This window comes from Notechis scutatus, chromosome 5 (genome assembly GCF_049901735.1).
Source record: "Notechis scutatus isolate UNSWTSFEM ecotype Mainland chromosome 5, rNotScu1.2, whole genome shotgun sequence".
Classification (NCBI taxonomy): domain Eukaryota; kingdom Metazoa; phylum Chordata; class Lepidosauria; order Squamata; family Elapidae; genus Notechis; species Notechis scutatus.
In genome coordinates, this window is record NC_142013.1 from 70,149,159 (window position 1) to 70,167,159 (window position 18,001).

The 18,001-nt window shown below is 39.4% G+C and overlaps 1 protein-coding gene and 1 non-coding gene across 4 annotated transcripts in view; one reads left to right on the plus strand and one right to left on the minus strand.

The window, feature by feature from the left end:
- The window catches only part of PPEF1 (protein phosphatase with EF-hand domain 1), a 54,689-nt gene extending 41,937 nt beyond the window's left edge, over window positions 1-12,752 (minus strand). The window contains exons 1-3 of one of the 3 annotated variants that reach the window (XM_087966958.1): window positions 12,468-12,752; window positions 4,654-4,790; window positions 955-1,082 (exon numbers count right to left, since the gene is read on the minus strand). In XM_087966958.1, coding sequence (XP_087823084.1) covers window positions 955-1,082; window positions 4,654-4,705 — 180 coding nt within the window. In that variant the 5' untranslated portion in view covers window positions 4,706-4,790; window positions 12,468-12,752. Of the gene's footprint in view, window positions 1-954; window positions 1,083-4,653; window positions 4,841-12,467 lie in introns of all 3 variants that reach the window. The other 2 variants (XM_026674945.2, XM_087966959.1) reach the window with 2 other exon arrangements.
- Window positions 12,753-15,695: 2,943 nt separating this feature from the next.
- Window positions 15,696-15,768, plus strand: TRNAV-UAC (transfer RNA valine (anticodon UAC)). Its single transcript has one exon. It is a non-coding gene; the product is annotated as a tRNA-Val (tRNA).
- The last annotated feature ends 2,233 nt before the right edge of the window (window positions 15,769-18,001 follow it).

Below are 18,001 nucleotides of genomic sequence, written 5' to 3' on the forward strand. Positions count from 1 at the left end.
ATGTTGCTGCCAGAGTGTAGAACGAGCAACAATGTAGTGTAGGGGTTAAAGAGCAAGGTTAGAACTAGAGAGATCTAAATACAAGTCTTCACGATAGTCCAGGCACAACACCCTAGTTGTATTTGTAAAGAAAAAAAAATGGAGGCGGGAGAAAAGCTACTGTATGTACATGTATGCCAAAAGATAAGTGAGCAAGTCCAAAGACAGTGAATGTGGGGTCATTAAGTGCATCAGTTACGTCAGTGTGGAGAAGGCAATGGGTTGGCTTAGTGATGGAACAGGCCACCCAAGGCCTTCCTGACCCATTGAGATACCTCATGCTCCCCCCTCCCATCCTGCCACGCCGGGCTCACTTATCTCGCAAAGATCTGTCTCCCCTCCGCCTCGGTTTCTTTGCCTTGGTGGGAAAGGAGAGCAGGACAATCTCCTTTCCAGCATCCATTCAGCTTGCAAGTATTTTTTGTGCCGAGGGTGAAAATTTCTGGGGGCCGTGATCTCACACAACTTCAGGCACCCACCTGCTTTTGCAAAGAATGGGCGCCTGAAGTCGTGCAAGATCACAGCCCCCAGAACATTTCACTCCTGCTGTGAAAAGCATTTGCAAGCCAACCAGACTCTGGGAGCAAAATACACAGCAGGATGGGAGGGGGGGAAGCAATTGGGGGGAGCAGCGGGGTGGGTGGGGGGAGAATAGGATGAATGTCTTAGTGTCTCTGTGGTCATTCAAAAGGGCGAATGACTGCCAGGATGCTGCAACATTTGTAATTTCAGAACTGCGTTGTAAACACTTGGGGGTGTTATCGCGTAACTTTGAATGGTCACTAAGTGAACTGTCGTAACTCGAGGATAACCTGTACACACAAAACTAAGAGACACAGGAACTATGGAGAACTTCCTCTAAAACATGGTTTACTTGATTTAACTGTTTGTGGCAAAGAAATGTAGAATACAAACCTGCATCTGTGCTTGTTCATCTGCATATTCAATTGATTGGAAAATAGTCAGGGAATATCGACGCCTCATTTCTAGCCGGGCCATGTAAGACCGATACCATCTTTGAATAAGGATAGCTGCTTTAATAGCTGTCAAAACAGAATGTGCCCCCGAAATAAGTTTAATTGGCTACAACTAATTAATTATGTAGATTTTTGGCTCTAGAGTTTTAAAATGAATGAAATTCATGGAGCCCTATATTTCATATTTGTTTCTCTTACATGCTTTCTTGTAAAGTACAGAAGGGTGATCATTAAGGTTATAAATATCACTGCATGTCAAGCACAATGCTAATTTTATTGTAATGTGTAGGGTAATGTTTGAGATCCTGTGACTTTTTGTATCATTGTAAAAAGTAGATACACAGATTGGCAGATAATACTGAATAGCTACATGATTAACACAGAATCTTAAGGCTTTCATTGACCTGACTTTTTGTAAATGAATACTTCTAATTTTTCAAACCTGAAGACATTAGTAACCTAGACCAGTGGTCGCCAATCAGTGGGCTGGGGACCACTGGTGGTCTCTGAGAAAATTTTGGTGGTCCACAGGGAAATTTCACCCCCAACACAAATAATCCAGGCTGTGTGGGAACACAGGGCTGCACTGCCCACATGGCCCGCGGGAACACAAGGGTTGTGTCACTTGCATTGCGAACAACACAAGGTAGTGAGGGGAGGGGGGAAAAGGCAGAGGGGAGGAACTTGCCCCACTCACCCCAGGTGCCTCATCTGGCCACCGGGCTGCTTTTTTCCGCTTCTTTCTTCTTCTGCTTTTGGCTGCATACAAGGAAAGCAGCCAAAGTCTTTCTTTCTCTCCCCCAAACTCCACCAGAAATGAATCTTTGGGACCCTGCAAGGCATCCTGCTCCAAGAGGCTGTGCCGGCATGACAAGTCTCACAAAGACTCATTTCTGGTGGAGTTTGCGGCAGAGAAAGAAAGACTTCTGCTGCTTTCCTTGCATGAAGCCAAAAGTCTCTCTCTCTCTCCCACTGAGAACAGAGCTGGAGACAGTATCCTGCAATCCCAAATAAAGAATGATTGACCGGTAGGAAAACGGGGTGGGGACCTTTCCTGCAAACTTTTTTTGGGATTTTCCCAGGGTCTCTGGTCCGCAGGATTTAAAATTATGAGTTTGGTGGTCCCTGAGGTCCAAAAGGTTGGCGACCCCTGACCTAGACAATGTGTACTATATGTTTTAAAAGGTGCTAACAATTATAGAAATACCTAAATTCACTGTTAAGTATTATTAATTTCAGTCCAAGCAAAACTAAATGTTGCTACTGTGCAGAAAAGAAGTTGTTAAGAGACATACAGATGTTATCATATTGAACAAGTTGTAACCTGCCCTATACTATGACAAACTTGGCAGAGGAATGTGTTGCCCTTGGAGCATTACTCTTATCATTGCTCATAATTTCATTATTCCAATTCTCATTCAAATAGAAATACTGCTTTGTTATTAAGATTATAAATCAAGAGTCAAGGGATCTTATCAATGATGCCCACCAAAGCACTTCCCAAGAGGAATTGCCCATATTCAATATGCCTGAAGGAGCAAAAGGAAAGATTCAGAACTCAGCAGGTATCTAAGGCACCACAAAACTCTCCAAGAATTCATATAAATATCTAGTGTTGAAGGGAAATATTGTGATCACATAGGATATGATCTGAAATATCTATAAGTTAGAGAATGAAATTCTACACTATTTGAATAAGACTCACACCTTGCGTTCACCTCTTCCGATACTTAGTGAGCAGTATGCCTTCCCCTTTATAAAATATATTGATGTCATGATCCTTTTACTTTTCTATCCTTTGATTTTGTTATTTTCTTTGGATATTAAAGCTTTCCTGTCTTATCTGTGCTCAACTCAGATATTTCATTTCTCAGTTGAGATGTTACAATCACTTTCCTTCTAATATACTCTACAAGCCCCACTCTACCATGTGCAGAAGCCACCTGGGATGGAAACCATTAACAAGTTATGGCACAGCCTGTAATTTCATTGGGAGGAATTTTCTGTTTTACTATTCACCTTGAATTTTTATTTATTTATTTGGAATTTATATTGCTGCCTACCTGCACATGACGACTCTAGGTGGCTTACTGGAAATAAAAATACAATATAAAAGAAATAAAAATAATTAATTCATTAAATAAGATTTATTAAATTAAATTAAAACAATATTTCTTCAGAGCTATATGGAAGTGCTATAATTGAAGATATCCAACTAATGAAAGCATTCAAATTAATGTTAGAGTGATAATGGAGATAAAGGATATCAAAGAGAAAATTAATCTTCCTCCCTTCCTCCCTCGCACATTTGGTGTCCACGTGAGTGAACACATGTACATACAATAACTTCCTATAAAGTCCTTATGGAGTAGATCTTCATGCATGCTTTTACTTCATACAAGCAACAGATATCCTTGGAATGGCTAGATCAGGCAATCACACAAAATCCTCATGTGTACTTTTAGCATGAGAAGAGATTCCATTGAAGTCTTCTTTGCTTTTTTCCTCTCCCTTTCCAGTAGCTTTAGAACAGGGCTGTCAAACTCCCAGCCTGCGGGCTGGATGCATCACGCACTGGCCATGCCTACACCTGGTTTAGCAAAGGGGGAAAAAGTCCTGATACGTGACGTGATGCTGCCATGACGATGTGAGTTTGATACCCCTGTTTTAGAGACATCAGTTGTGAATATGGGACCCTTTTTCATTGTATTGATGAATACATTTGCAAAATATTTTCCTTTGGAATAGTGAAGCTATATTATTATAATACATTTATTTTGTTATATGAATAAAACAAACACAATTCCAATATAAAGTATTACAGAATATGAAACTGAATAAAAATTTCAGCGGGTCACTATTTAAAAACTTGCTTTTTATTTTTCTTTGTACGTCTTATTTTCTATTTTTATTATACAGTACTACTATTTTAAAGGGTTTTTTACTGTCATATACTGTTTTTTAGTGCTTGCTGTGTGCTTATTGGAGGATGCAGGATATAAGTTAAGTGTGTTTCAGGAAGTTAATGAGTTTTCACTGCTATTCTTACAGTTACAGTTTTACCAGGTTTGTTTTTGTAACTACTTCTAACTTTATTATACTTTTTTATCTCTACCTCCTTATTACATACCTGAATTCTTAGGAGAAACAGCTAAGCTGTTTAAAATTAATAAGTAATATAAAATACTGAAAAGGCAAATGGAAGAATATAAGATAAATGAGTGCAATACAATTCTATTTGAACCTATTCAAAGGTTTGGCAAAACTTACTCCCAAGGTACAAAGGAACCATGATGAGGAAGACTGATATACAGAATTGAACCTTTAAATAAACTTCAGGACTTCAGGTAAAGGCTCCTGATAAATTCTTGATCTTAATGTGCCTTCCATGCCAATGATTCTCAACCTTCTCTATCTCACATCTCACCAATCACTTTGTACAAATGCTGGATCAAACAATAAGGTATGAAAACAGAGATGGGTCTACCTAGATAGTTATATTTACCCACACACATGCACAAACAGAATATAAAATAAATGACAAAGCACATGCAAATCATACAACAACATTACAAGGAACAGTGCAATAGGATTTCTTGTTGCCATAGAATGATTGCATTGCACAAGCAAATTTTACCTTTTTTTGATTTATTTGTTTGGCTTTTTGTACCAGAAGTGCCACATCCCATGACTCAGTAAAATAAAGACTGGATTGGTGGTTTAAATTTTCCTTATTCTGGATGAATTCTTTAGCTGATAGTGATCCAACTGCACCTTTGTATATTAATCACAATATGCTGTAATGAATCAAATCTTTATTTTCCCTAATGAAAAAAGAATGCAATGAACATTGATTTTTCTACTGTCAGCTACTTAGTCACAATAGAACATAATTTACCTGAGTCATCCGTACATCAGTAAAAGTTCACTGTTCTGTAGCTATTGTCCTGTCAGCTTAACGAAGATGACTCTCTTTACATCCCAGGATCAGAGTCAGGCAGAGAATTGTCATGCAATTATTGAGGGGGGAAAATTCAATGCAATTATATTGTAGTTCAATACAATTATATACATATGGGCAATGGATTGTTTTCTTAATTATTTGTTTCATCTATCTCCAAAATGAGGCACTTCGATAGGATCACTAATGGGCAAATGTGACCAAGGCACATAAAAGCAGGAGTGGGCAATCTGTAGTCCCAGAGTCATATGGGCCTCTGAGCCCTATTTTTCTACCCTCAGAGACCCTTGACTATATAACTGCTGAAATTTGATGGCAGTTTCCTACCGTTTTTTAATGCAGATATATCACAATTTTTTAAAAAGCTCCAGAAATGTCAGATATGCCCATATTATTTGCTGATACTATTTGCTATCTGTTTTATAAGCCTCATATCCCCCCCAATATTAAGCTTTTCTCACAGCTGGAAAGAAACCCTCACCAATATCAAATTTAGGACTTATAGGCATAGCCTGGCTTTCCTATTGCAGGTTTAGACTAGTAGCAGCAACAGACAACAACATAATTACCCGTGGATCATGGAAGCAATTTCAAAGTTCATTTTTTTGGTCTACTTCTGAAATTCAGTTTCCCTTTGTAATGTTGCCTTGAGAGTTCCTGTCTATTTAGGAGGGCTGCAAAGAGCATTTAGTTGGCTATTTGCAAAGGTAAGGATGTACCTTCAAGTACATCACTGCTTATCAGTCTCTAGTATTTTTAAAGCTACCTTTAGCACAATATAATAGCACATTGGCTTTCACACTTGTTCTGAAAATAGTGAGTTGCTGCTTTGAGGTTGAATTAAAACATTTTTTAAACAAATATTTTTATTTTAGTTCCTCACTTTTCCTTACATTGTGTTCTTTCACTTCTAAAGCACAAAAACATTTTCCCCACTTCCACGGTCTGCAAAATCACATAAGATCAGCTGTTTCCTTCCCAAAGCTTCTATGTCCCTCAAAAACCTTCATAATAGTTATCTGTCATGTTATATATCTGTACTTATTACATCACAATGTAATTTTTTTAAAAAACAATTCACCTAACAGGGTTTCAGGTCCTATTTTTTTGCTATGCTACCAAAACTTAACAAAAATAACGAAGCAGTTGACCAAATGGATTCAGGAAGAAGAAATTAATAAGCAACTATATGGATTGGAAAACAGTCATCATATATATCATATGTTTACAGCTTCATCTAAAGGTGGTGGTTTGTGCAGTCCAGAACTAAAGAGGCCTTCTGAATTTCTCAGCTCCTAAAGATGGGGAAGTTTTTCTGTGGTAGTCAATAAGCTGCAATAAACAAATCTTGCTAGAACTAATGTGATTGTGATAAGTATTTTTTAAAATTCACTTAATTCAAATGAGAAATATATTCTTGCTCTACTGATGTCAGAATCAAATCGGTACTATCAATTAGAATGACCTGATATATTTAATAAGCTTATTATTGTTCACCTATTAAACCTACTCCTTATATAAAAATCATGACATAGATATAGAAATCTTTTGGTTACAAGAACATCCAGTTCTCCACATTTATCATAAAGCATTAAGAAGAGCTTTATGGACAATAGGAGTTGCTACCTAGCTGTGACTGGCTCTGTCATCTCTTTTGGGAAACTGATTTTTCTCCATGCATATACGGTGCATCATCTAGACCAGGGGTTGCCAACCTTTTGGACCTCAGGGACCACCAAACTCATAATTTTAAATCCCAGGGACCACTAATCGGTTCTGTGGGTGTGGCCTAATTTGTGGGTGTGGCTTGGTGACTGGCTGGCCATGGCTTATATGAAAATATTATAAATATTTATATAAATATTGATTTTTTTTATAAAAAGAACAACTTTTACCCAAAATCAGGCAAAGCAGGCAGGCAGATTGAGGTGGTATTTGCCGGTTCTCCAAACTGGTCAGAACCTGCTGAATACCACCTCTGGTCAGGACATAACCTTAACCCCATTCATTAAGAAAAGTGGAACCAATACCCGTCCATTAAGAAATAAAATCAATTACACATGCCTGACAGGATAAGGAAATGATAATTAAGACCCATCATGAGCCTTTGCAGAAACAAATAAAACAAATCAAATAATAAAAACACACAAAGCAAGCCTCCAGATTACAAAATGCTGTAAAAAACTGTATAAAAGTCCATGTGAAACCAAACCAATTTGTCAGCTGTCCCAGAATTGCATGCTCGGTGTGTGTGTGTGTGTGTGAGTGAGTGAGTGAGTGAGTGAGTGTTTGTGTGTGTGTGTGTGTTGGTTGGTTGGTTCTGTTCACCAATAAATGGACTTCCTGTCTTAAGCAGCCTCCATTGGAACTGGACACAGGTTTTTCTTCCAACAAGCGAGTGAGCAAAACTGAAATCATCCCCCCAGTTGGTGGAAAATTTGTCTTCCACAAAATTGGTCTCTGGGGACTGCTGTTCTAGATTAACCGGATCAATCATTTAGTGATCTTTTTGTTGTTCTAGAAATTGCAAAGGAATTTGAGATATTGTTACTTCCTTGTTGTTTCCTATAAGTTCTCCATTGGGAACAATCCTCAATGCACGGAGTTTGAGGAATTCTCATAGACCACATATTCCTGCTCATTCTTCATTCCCAGTTTTGAATGGCCATAGGAATAAAATTGAAATAGCAGTACAGTGTGTCTAGAGTGACTCCATTTTGGTGAGACCCTTTTAGAATACTCCTCTTGAAACAACATATTTATACTATACCCCAAAAATTATTCTAAAACTGACATCAAGGTAATCAACATTAAATTCCATTTTTCCTGATTATTATATCAATTTACTTGACAGAAATTAGAGCAACCTGACAACTAGCATCTACAAGTCTTATAAAAATGATCATGATTTTTACAAAAGTCTAATTTGATCTTAACAGTTTTAAGTATACCAACAAATGAGCTTACATGGTAATTCAATGACAGCAAGGCACAGGTAATATCATATGAATCACAATGTAATTTATAAAGGAAGTAAATTATACAAACATGTCATGATTAATATAAACCACATGTTTCATAGCATTTGCACAATGATGCCATGAGTTGTGATTACATTATGATAGGCATGACATCATCATGATTTCTGCTGATTGTGCAACATTTCTATTAATTAAAATCAGTGGGATAGTAAGCATGCTTAAAATCAATTGTTTGTTGACTTTTGAATTTAAATGTACAAAAAAGAAATGTGGTGTATATTACCTTAAAAATAATGCCTAGTTGTCCTTTTAGTCTCAATGAATGATAAGGTTGCTCAGCAACTAAGGATTTCTAGGTCAATCATTACAATGTCATGCTTATGAAATGGCAGCTTTAAATTTTAAATATAATTTAAATTTCAATAAATACATAAATACAATTAATAATTTAAAATTCTCTGTCTCATTCTCTCTCTGGATACTAAAATATTATGCAATGATTTAAAAATAATTTCAGTTGGTTTTAGCTACCTATTTTTAGCTAAACAATTTTTTTCTAATTAATTTTTAGCAAAAAATAATATATATACATATAGAGAGAGAGCTTGGTAGAATTCTTTTACTTGAAGGAATTATATCTATACGTTAATATAAGTATTCCCTAAAAACAGTTTATTTGTAAATCAAAATTCAATGAAACTTTCCTAAAACTGAGACTCCATTCCAAATGGATGACCTTCTTAGACAAACAGAAAAAACAATACAAAATTACACATTGCAATACATATACATATATTGCAATTTTAATCAACAAAGGTATTTAGTGGTTTCTGACTATAACTTTCTGTAATGATTTTGAAATACTTCTTTCTTTCTAGTAATACTTGAGAGCTACATACACATAGGCTGTAGTGAAATATATCAATAGCAGAGGAAGTTGCTTGATTGATAGAGGGTAGAAAATACACTATTTTCAACAGTGAGAAAAAAATTGACATGATACAGGATTAGGCATCATGAATTTAAAAAAAAGGGAGAGGCCAAATTCCATAATTAACAATGTTATGAATTTATTTATTTATTGAGTGGGAAAAGATTTTTGCAGGAAGGAAAGGCCATGATTTTAAGCTATCTAGAAAGAAAGGTAACAGAAGAAATGAATTACTATCCAAGGCAAGAAAAAATATTGAAGCTCAATGTTAAGACACAATTTATAGAATAAATCTGATAAAGTGAATTTTACTTCTAACAAATTGCATATTTAGGACAGTTTTTTGGTACGTGCCAGACAGATGAAAGTAAATTTTATCTTGCCACTGTACCGATTTATTATGTGCCATCAGGTTGTTGTCAACCACAGATTTATATTTTACATAGTGTAGCTTAATAATAAGTCTGATGCAATAGCTCAGGATTGGCTTAGCTTAGTATGGGCTTTCAAAGAATAGTCAAGCATTAACCTCTGTGTTTTTTGTCTCTAACAAACAGGATTTCTTTAAAAATTGAGGCTCATGGGAGATCCCGGAAATGGTTAAAACGATATAATTTACTTTACAAATAAAGTAAGACTACTATGTGTGCAACAGTTCCATTCTTCCTACTGGATATTCCATACTGGATCCACCTCATCTGCAACTATACAATTACCATGAGTTTAGAAATGTGTAAAGATATTCACTATGAAGTTGATTAGAGTTAACATTCTAAGGCAGGGGTCCTCAAAATTTTTAAACAGAGGGCCAATTCATGGTCCCTCAGACTGTTGGGGGGGCAGACCGGCTGGGTGGGTGTGGCTATGTGGTCATGTGGCTGGGTGGGCATGGCCAATTTAGCAGTCTTGCCACTTGCCTAACTTCATTACAACAGAAGCTTCAGGCTCCTTAAAAGGAAACTCAAGTTTTACAGCAATTCTTCTCAGCCCCAAAGAGCTTACAATAAAAGGTCTCTCTCCCTCTCCCTCTCTCTCACTTTCTCTCTCACACTTTCTCTCTCACTCTAGCTCTCTTTCTCTGTCTTTCTCTTTCTCTCTCTACGGGAGTGGGGGGAGAACCCTATAAATGGTGCTGGGTGGTGGGGTGGCGAAGACCAGCTAGTCAGCGGGGAGACGGGGCACCCACAACAATCTGACATCCAGAGATGGACGAGTCACGCACCAATGATCACCTGGCCAGTGGAGAGCCCAAGACCAGCAGGGAGGCTGGGCATCACAACACAGGCGGCATGCAGGCTCTGCAGGAAAAGCAACATCTTTCCTGCAGGCTCTGCAGGAAAAGCAACTCTGCTTAGGCAGGGCGGCTTCTGGAAACACCCTGGAAGGGCCCCAAAGGCACAGTCTACCACATGCTCTCCTCCCTCCCCACTTAGGCAAGTCAGCTTCTATAAACACCCAGAAGCAACTCTGCTTAGGCAGGGCGGCTTCTGGAAACACCCTGGAAGGGCTCCAATGCCACGGTCTCCCACACACTCTCCTCCCTCCCCACTTAAGCAGGGCAGCTTCTGGAAACACCCAGAAGGGCTCCGAGCGCGTGCTCTCCCACATGCTCCCCTCTCTCCCCATGCGCATCAGTCCACCGGTCGCTGGTATCACCCCTCTGCCAGCTCCCCTCCCCCGCCCACCCACCAGCCCGTGCCCTTCAGCCTTACCTTTGCAAGCAGCGGTGAGCAGGGTTGGGATTCTACCAGTTCGCACCTATTTTCTAGAACCGTTTGTTAACATTCTAAGCAGTTAGGAGAACTGGTTGTTAGAAGAAATTACTGGCCTAATCCTGTAAGGAAGGCAGGAAGGAAACATCCTGGTATTGCTTACAGAAACTGCCTCTCCGTTAACCCTTATTACATTCTTGGCAGGACTAGACTTCCTGTCTCAGGAACTTCTCTGGAGTCTTTTTCCCCTCCTTTGCTGGTACTTTGCTAGTGTGGAGTGACCATTCAAAGTTACAATGTCACTGAAAAAAGTGATTTATGGCTATTTTTCACACTTACGACTGTTGCAGCATCCCCACAGTCATGAGAGGCCAGGCAAGGAGATGCGTGCCTCGATGTGAATGATATTAAGTTGGCCACGCCCAGCCAATAACATGACCACCAAGCCATGTCCACCCAGTCACATGACCACCTAAGCTATGCCCATAGAACCGGTTGTTAAAAATTTGAATCCCACCCCTGGCGGTCAGCAAAAGTATGCAGAAGTGCAGCTGCATTCTGTAAGGTATATATTAGGCCAAGGGCTGTAGGAAGAGCAATGAGAGTGGTGGGCAAAGACAGCCACGTAAGGAGTGGGTGGGAGGTGAGAGGCGGGACTTAATCCCACCACTGCGTGGGCTGGATACATTGTGTCGGTGGAGTTTGTAGGATCCCTTTTCTAAGGGGGCAAAACATAGAATGAGGCTGAATGTCCCAGGTGAAGCTGTTTTTTTTAAGTATCAGAAACATGTAAAACAGCAGGATTTAATCCTATCCTCTAGGCGCCATCTTGACTTTTTTTTACTATGCCTGAGGAGGCTTCTGAAAGCAAGCATAATGAAATTTGAAATAAAAACAAATTAAATGCAAATCTGGAGGTACCTTATTCTGATATTAATATTTTAAAATATCAGCACTAATAATTCAAATTGAATTTTATCTTGAAGCAAGGGGGGAAATGCCACTGATTTTGGGGAGAGATGACTTTACAATTATTGTTTTAATGAATGTCATCTTTTTCCACAGAAAATCTAGAATTAAAATTCAGTGAAGCTTGCTTGCTTTTTAAGAACAGCTTGATGTGTAATTCATGAAAAACCAGCCATTTGCCTTGATAGAATTATTTGAAGGATCCAAAAATCCATTCAATAGTAGTTCACCACATCCTAGGGTGTAGAATGAGAACCAAAATTGTCAGATTTGAAACAAAGAACAGAAAGAGGCAGCACTGTATTGCAAGCCAGATCTCTGAGTAACACAATCAGATGCAACAGAGAAAAAGATCTGTCTTTTAATGGTGGCAAACAAGAGGGCATTTTGGCAGGTGTACTTCCTTTCACAACTTCTATTCTGTGCTATTAGATGCAGCATCTGTTATCATTCCTTCTTCCGCAGAACACACCCATGAAATATACAGCATTCTGTGGACCCAAGTGGGCAGGTAAATCTCTGCATATGCAGCTGAATATATAGGTTAATAGCACCCAGAAATACAAAAAATATCTCAAATTTGGGGTGATTAACAAGTGAATTTTAAGATCCTATTAAAAGTAATAATAATTATCTCTTTCACACCACCAATATAATCTTCTATCAAGATTTCTCTTGATCCAAATCATATCCAGAAACATATTTATTTAGACAAATTCCAGCTGCACTAAGAGAATTAAGACTGGTGTGTCATACTTTGTTGGTCTGTGTATTTATTTTCTCAATATAGGCAGATTTGTTTTGAAAAATAAAACCCATCCACCTCCAGACAAAAGCAAACATTAACAAATAGTTGCCCCCCCCACCCCCCACCCCAAAAAATCACCCAGAAATTACCTGCTTTCTTTCAATGCATCAAGAGGTTTTGTAAACAAATCTTGTTTCCAGGCAGATTGCATGGAATACGGCATGAAATCAATAGACCCTTCAATTGCCTCCTCGGGAGTGTCCCTTTACCCCTTTTGCATTTATATAGATAGATCTCTCGTTCAGATTTTGCATAGTAGAAATGAATAGGTAAACAACTCCTCTCCCTCATCCAGCCTGGGGAAAAAGGCTTATGTACTATAGCTAGGAAAAGCAGCGCAGACAGCCAGGCACACTGATGTACCTCTGTTGTTACCAAGCTTCTTGAATCTCAGAGATAAAGGTCTACTACCTAATAGACTGAAGTATGAGATGAGGATTAATTATGCATTAGCAAAGTAAAGATTAGAGAAAGTGTATTTTTTAGGGGAGAAATAATGCTATCTTTGTTTGATGAAAGTAAGAATAGCAAAGCATCTCAAAACATTTTAGAAGACTAACATACAGATGATGGATAAACATTTGTGAATTGCAGTATACTTAATTAGACGTTTATCTGAGTGCAAATATGCAGAATTTGGGAACAGTGAGGTCAAAGAGAAAATAAACAGGAAATATATTTGGAACCATAGCTTTGTAAAGCTTTAATTCTAGAATGAAAATAATTAGGATTGCTCCAATTTGGTATAGTAATGAGAGAGCTATGAAGTACCCCATTTTGCTGCACCTTTGCCACAATATTGGTTTGCTTCTAAACAGTAACTAGCTTAAATTTAAGTAATTTTAAATCAATAATTTGCTACTTTGCTAATGGCAGAAAGGAAATCTCAAACCTATCCTTGGCAACCATCTGATTATAATGGAGATGATGTTCCTGGGAAGGGAAAGCAATAGAAAAAAGCTGTGTTTGTGGCTTTCGATAACCCTTTTAGAGCATTTTAGAAAGGGACACAAAGTGAACTCTCTAATTAGATGGATAGAAGGCATGTTGGAAACCCCAAAGATATACAAATCCTGAGGTATGTAGGTTGTAATCATGCCAACCATCACCATAAATTATAAACAAGATCCAATTGCTCATTAGCGCAACTCCCAAAATAAAGAGGTTAACTGGGCAAAATGGCCGACTTTGGGTCAATCATGGTCTCTCAGCCCAACTCACCTCACAAGATTGTTGTTATGGGGAAAATAGGAGGAGGAAGGTATATTATGTATGTTTGCATTTCTGTTATATATAACAACAAAGGTGGGTTTAAAAATAATCTAAAATCTTAAAATGAGATTTATCTGTTATCATTCAGACCATTGCATTCTGGGCAACTATAGCTTCTAAAATGATCTTCGTGGACTACCTCCTGTGTAACATATTGCAATAGTCCAAATTTATCTTGCTTCCAATATAATTGAAAGAAGCAGCAGATACTATTTTATAAAGTGATGGGAGGAGCACAAAAACAAAAATAGGATTGCAGTGTTGCAATGAGGTCTCAGGACTGATCAGTCAAAATGTAACAAACACATCTTTTCTCAGAGTCATTCCAATTTCTTCCTGTGAGGATAAGAAGTATATTAGTTTCACTGAAAGCTTGTTTATTTCAGTCAGATAGCTAAGCAAATGGAATTCAGTTAATGTGCATAGATTAACTCTTCTCCCCTCCCTTCTACCATATGTTTACTTCAAAGGAGGTTAGAATGAACAAATAACTTTTTGAACCAACTGCTCTGTGTTGAGGTAATTCCCCATTAAGAGAATGAGTGCACACAGGGAGATATAGTGAGATTGATGTTGAATAACACACAACCAGCACACAGATAAACTGAATAGCAAAATGTAGGTTTTACTTCCAGTAAATGGTTAAGCAAAGTCCAACAGCAGTCCAAGTCATACATGGTTAAAGCAGTCAGTATCCAGTCCAGGGATAATCCAAATAACAAAGTCCAGTATCATACATAGTTCAGTAACAGACTCACAGCAATCCAAGAAGAACGACGATCAGCAACAGTCAATAGGGAAAAATGCAGGAACCAAAAACAGCGAACATCAGAACATCTAGCAACTAGCAACTACCAACAACAGAACTAACAACCCAGGTTTCTGGATCCATCTTATGGCCATTTGAGGAACCACATTCAATTACAATTTTTAGAATTCCCTTAAAGAGACAGTATTAAATGTCTATCCTGGTTTATATATTTCCAACCCAACTGTTAGGTGACTATCAATTCCTAACATTCTGCAATTGAGAGATTAGCTATTATATTTATGAATGAGATTAGCTATTATATTTATGAATGTATAAACCTCTTTAGTCAGACAACTAATTAGGGTAGAAAAGCAAAGCTGCAGCTTGTACAACATAATATACAGATCTAAAGCAAAATAAAAACATTTTGTTTTTAGGACATTTTGATTTTTATTCTTTACATAAAGTATATTGTACTTTACTAAACATATTTCTGTGTTGCCACAAGCAAAAAGATTCCCACCAGCTTTTTGTTGAAAATACAATTTAAAACATTTGTTCTAAAAAAGTAAAAATTCAACAGTGCATGCAACAACAACAATAACAAATACAATGACATCAAATTAAGGAAAGCTCTCCACAGTAGCTCATTCTTCGAAGTTTTTGAAAATCAATAGAGCTGGTATTTTCAATACAGGGAGGCTTTTCCATAGCGCTGGCATTACTATAGAAAAAGAGTGATCTTATATCAAGGTCTCAAGAATCTCCCCCAAAGGTGGGTTTTGTAGTGGTTTTTCTCTGATAGGTCTTACCAGTCAGGCCCTATTGATTGGAATAGCAATCATGTAGGTATGTGGTTGCTAAGTCATACTTTATCAGTCAAAAAATAGGACTGCATTTTATTATTACGATTGTGATTTATCACTTATTGCTTGTATGTATACTGGGATGCTTATGGATTGAAGACAAATTCCTTGTGTGTCCAATCACACTTAGCCAATAAAAGAAGTATAATTAAGGCAGCTTAAATCGGATCAATAAACTTATTGGCAACCAATGCAGATTCTGCATAACCTGTGCTTGCGCTCTCAACTCTGAAAGTCTCGAAATATAGAGGCTGCTGATGTAATTTTTGACTAATATTTAAGAATAGCATTGTCTCAGGTAAATTCAGGAACTGCTAGCAACGCTGTGCAGAGTACAGTTGGGGAAAATTAAGATTGCATCAATGTCAAATGAAGAAGCCTTTAAAACATAGAATAGGAATACTTACATCAAGCATTCTCACTATACAGGTTCCATAGTGTAGTGGTTATCACGTCTGCTTTACACGCAGAAGGTCCTGGGTTCGAGCCCCAGTGGAACCACCTAACTTTTCTCTTTTTAAGTTCCAAGTACACTTCACTTCTAATTTCTAAACTAATAAACTTCACAATTTACACAAATTCTATTTCTAAACAAGCTAGTAATGCATAATATATTCTCAGCTTCTGCTCTCAGGAAGAGCCGAGGTAATAAAACATAGATGATCTTTGCACCACAACTCGCCGTTTCTGGTGGATGTTTAGGAAGACTGCCGGGTAAAATGTCAGGGTTGAGAAGGCCTGATGCGGGGGGAGGAGGGGAGGGAAAAAGCCCTGCATTGAACGGCTGCCCTCTTCCCGCCTTCCTTCCAGGGTTTGCCTCTGGGGCAATATGCTAACGTATCTGCCAGCTCATCGTTCTCTGCTTATCGCAGAATGGAAGGCGCCGGTGAGGGCGGCTTAAGGCTTGCGCGACCCACGGCACAACTAGACAGCGTCTGTTGACAAACAAGTCAGTTGGACGCGGGCGCTTCTCCCCTCAGCACGCGAGGAAGAAGCTGCAGTTTCGCCACGCGGGAGCGAGGAGGGCGACGTCTTCCTCGTGCGCCCGCCCGCTCACACCCGCACCCGCCCACGCGCTCGGGCTCCGCGTCCAGAAAGTGCAAGGCGGGGAAAGTGGCGGGCGGAGCCGCGCACTGCGTCGCCTTCGCGGCTTCTCAATTCGATTCCTCTGAGGAAAGAAGGCGATCCCGCGCGCAGACACGAAAACAGGGCTTTCCGCGAGGAATACAATATTTCAAACGCGGAGGTGGAGGTGGGGAGCCGATTTCTGCAGATCGCTGATGTGTGCTTGACACTGAAAGAGGCTACAATTCTATGGTTTACGGGAGGGAATAGAGACTCCCAGTGGAAGCCTTGGCGCTTTCTTGAGCCTGGTTTGTTTTGCTTCAGGTAGTAGCATCATCAGTGCCATGCTAATGTGCAACGGTGCATTGATGATGTTACCTGGCTGGTGTTGAAAGAAATGTCCACCTGGCTTCAGTTCCAAGTGGGAAGAAAGACACCGGAAACATGAAGACTGCTTGGAAGGATGGTTTAATGGTGGACAGGACCACATGGTTTGAGGTCCTGGGTAGCTGACCACATGGAGTGGAGAGTGAAATGTATTTATATCCTCTCATGGGCTTTGAACTTGCTTCCTGTTCCTGTGAAATAAATGTATTCTGATTGGTTGTCAGGCTCCCCTGGGGCCATGCAGGGGTAACTTTGTAGTTTGTTTTGAGTCCCAGGCTCAGAATCTTGCTGGGTGATGTAATCTTCCCAGGTGCCATGTGGTGAGATGGGTAGAGGGCTAATCCTATCATGTACCGAGGGCCATGTCTTAATCCTATCACCCTGGAGCTGCTTTCTCTTTAAAAACATGTTTCTCATCCAGGAAAATATATTATTCTGCCTGTTTAATATTTCCTAGAATACTTCATTCTTCTAGGAAAGGAGTGGGTGCTAACTTTCTACAATCCCCCCTTTTTGACAAAATATGTGAGTGGAACACACGTTATTGGCAAAAGACTAAAAATTGACACATCAGGGAGACACAATGGGTGCTTGTAATTTTTCTGATGCAAAGGAGAAGGCATTGATAGAGGCAGCAGAAAAGAATCCCTTCAGTGGCTCCCAAAAGGAGAGCTTTCAACCCATGAAGGTGTAGCAGCCAGGGCAAAAGTTCTGGAAAGAAATTTACAGTATCCAATTTTCTATGCCAATTATTTTCAGAGGTCAGATATCACTTTCCATGAGCTTCCAGTCAGGATTTAAGCAAGCACAAGTCCAAAAATTCTTCACAGCCATGGTTGTCCTTTAAATCAGTGGTCCCCAACCTTTTTGTACCAGGGACCGGTTTCAAGCAGAAACATTTTTCAAGGACCGGGGGAGGAGAGAGAATCCGACTTTGGTAGTTTAGCTTGCAGACGTTTCATTACCTGACTAGGTAACATCTGATGTTGTTACCTAGTCGGGTAATAAAACGTCTGCCAGCAAACCACCAAGTTCGAGGGAGCGCCTTGGTCCTGCCTCCCTCAGCCCCATCCTCAGGTGTCTCCCTCCCTCCCTCCCTCAGGTGTCTGCCTCGTTCCTCTCTCAGTCACTCTATCGCTCCTACAGCAGCCCAGGAAGAAACTGCTTCAAAGAAGCCGGGGGTGGGGGGTGGGGTGGCTTTTCCTGTCGCCACAGCTTCCCCGAGCGCCGTTTCACCCCCACCCGCCCGCCCGCCCGCCGGCGGTTCAATCCACAGTGCTCC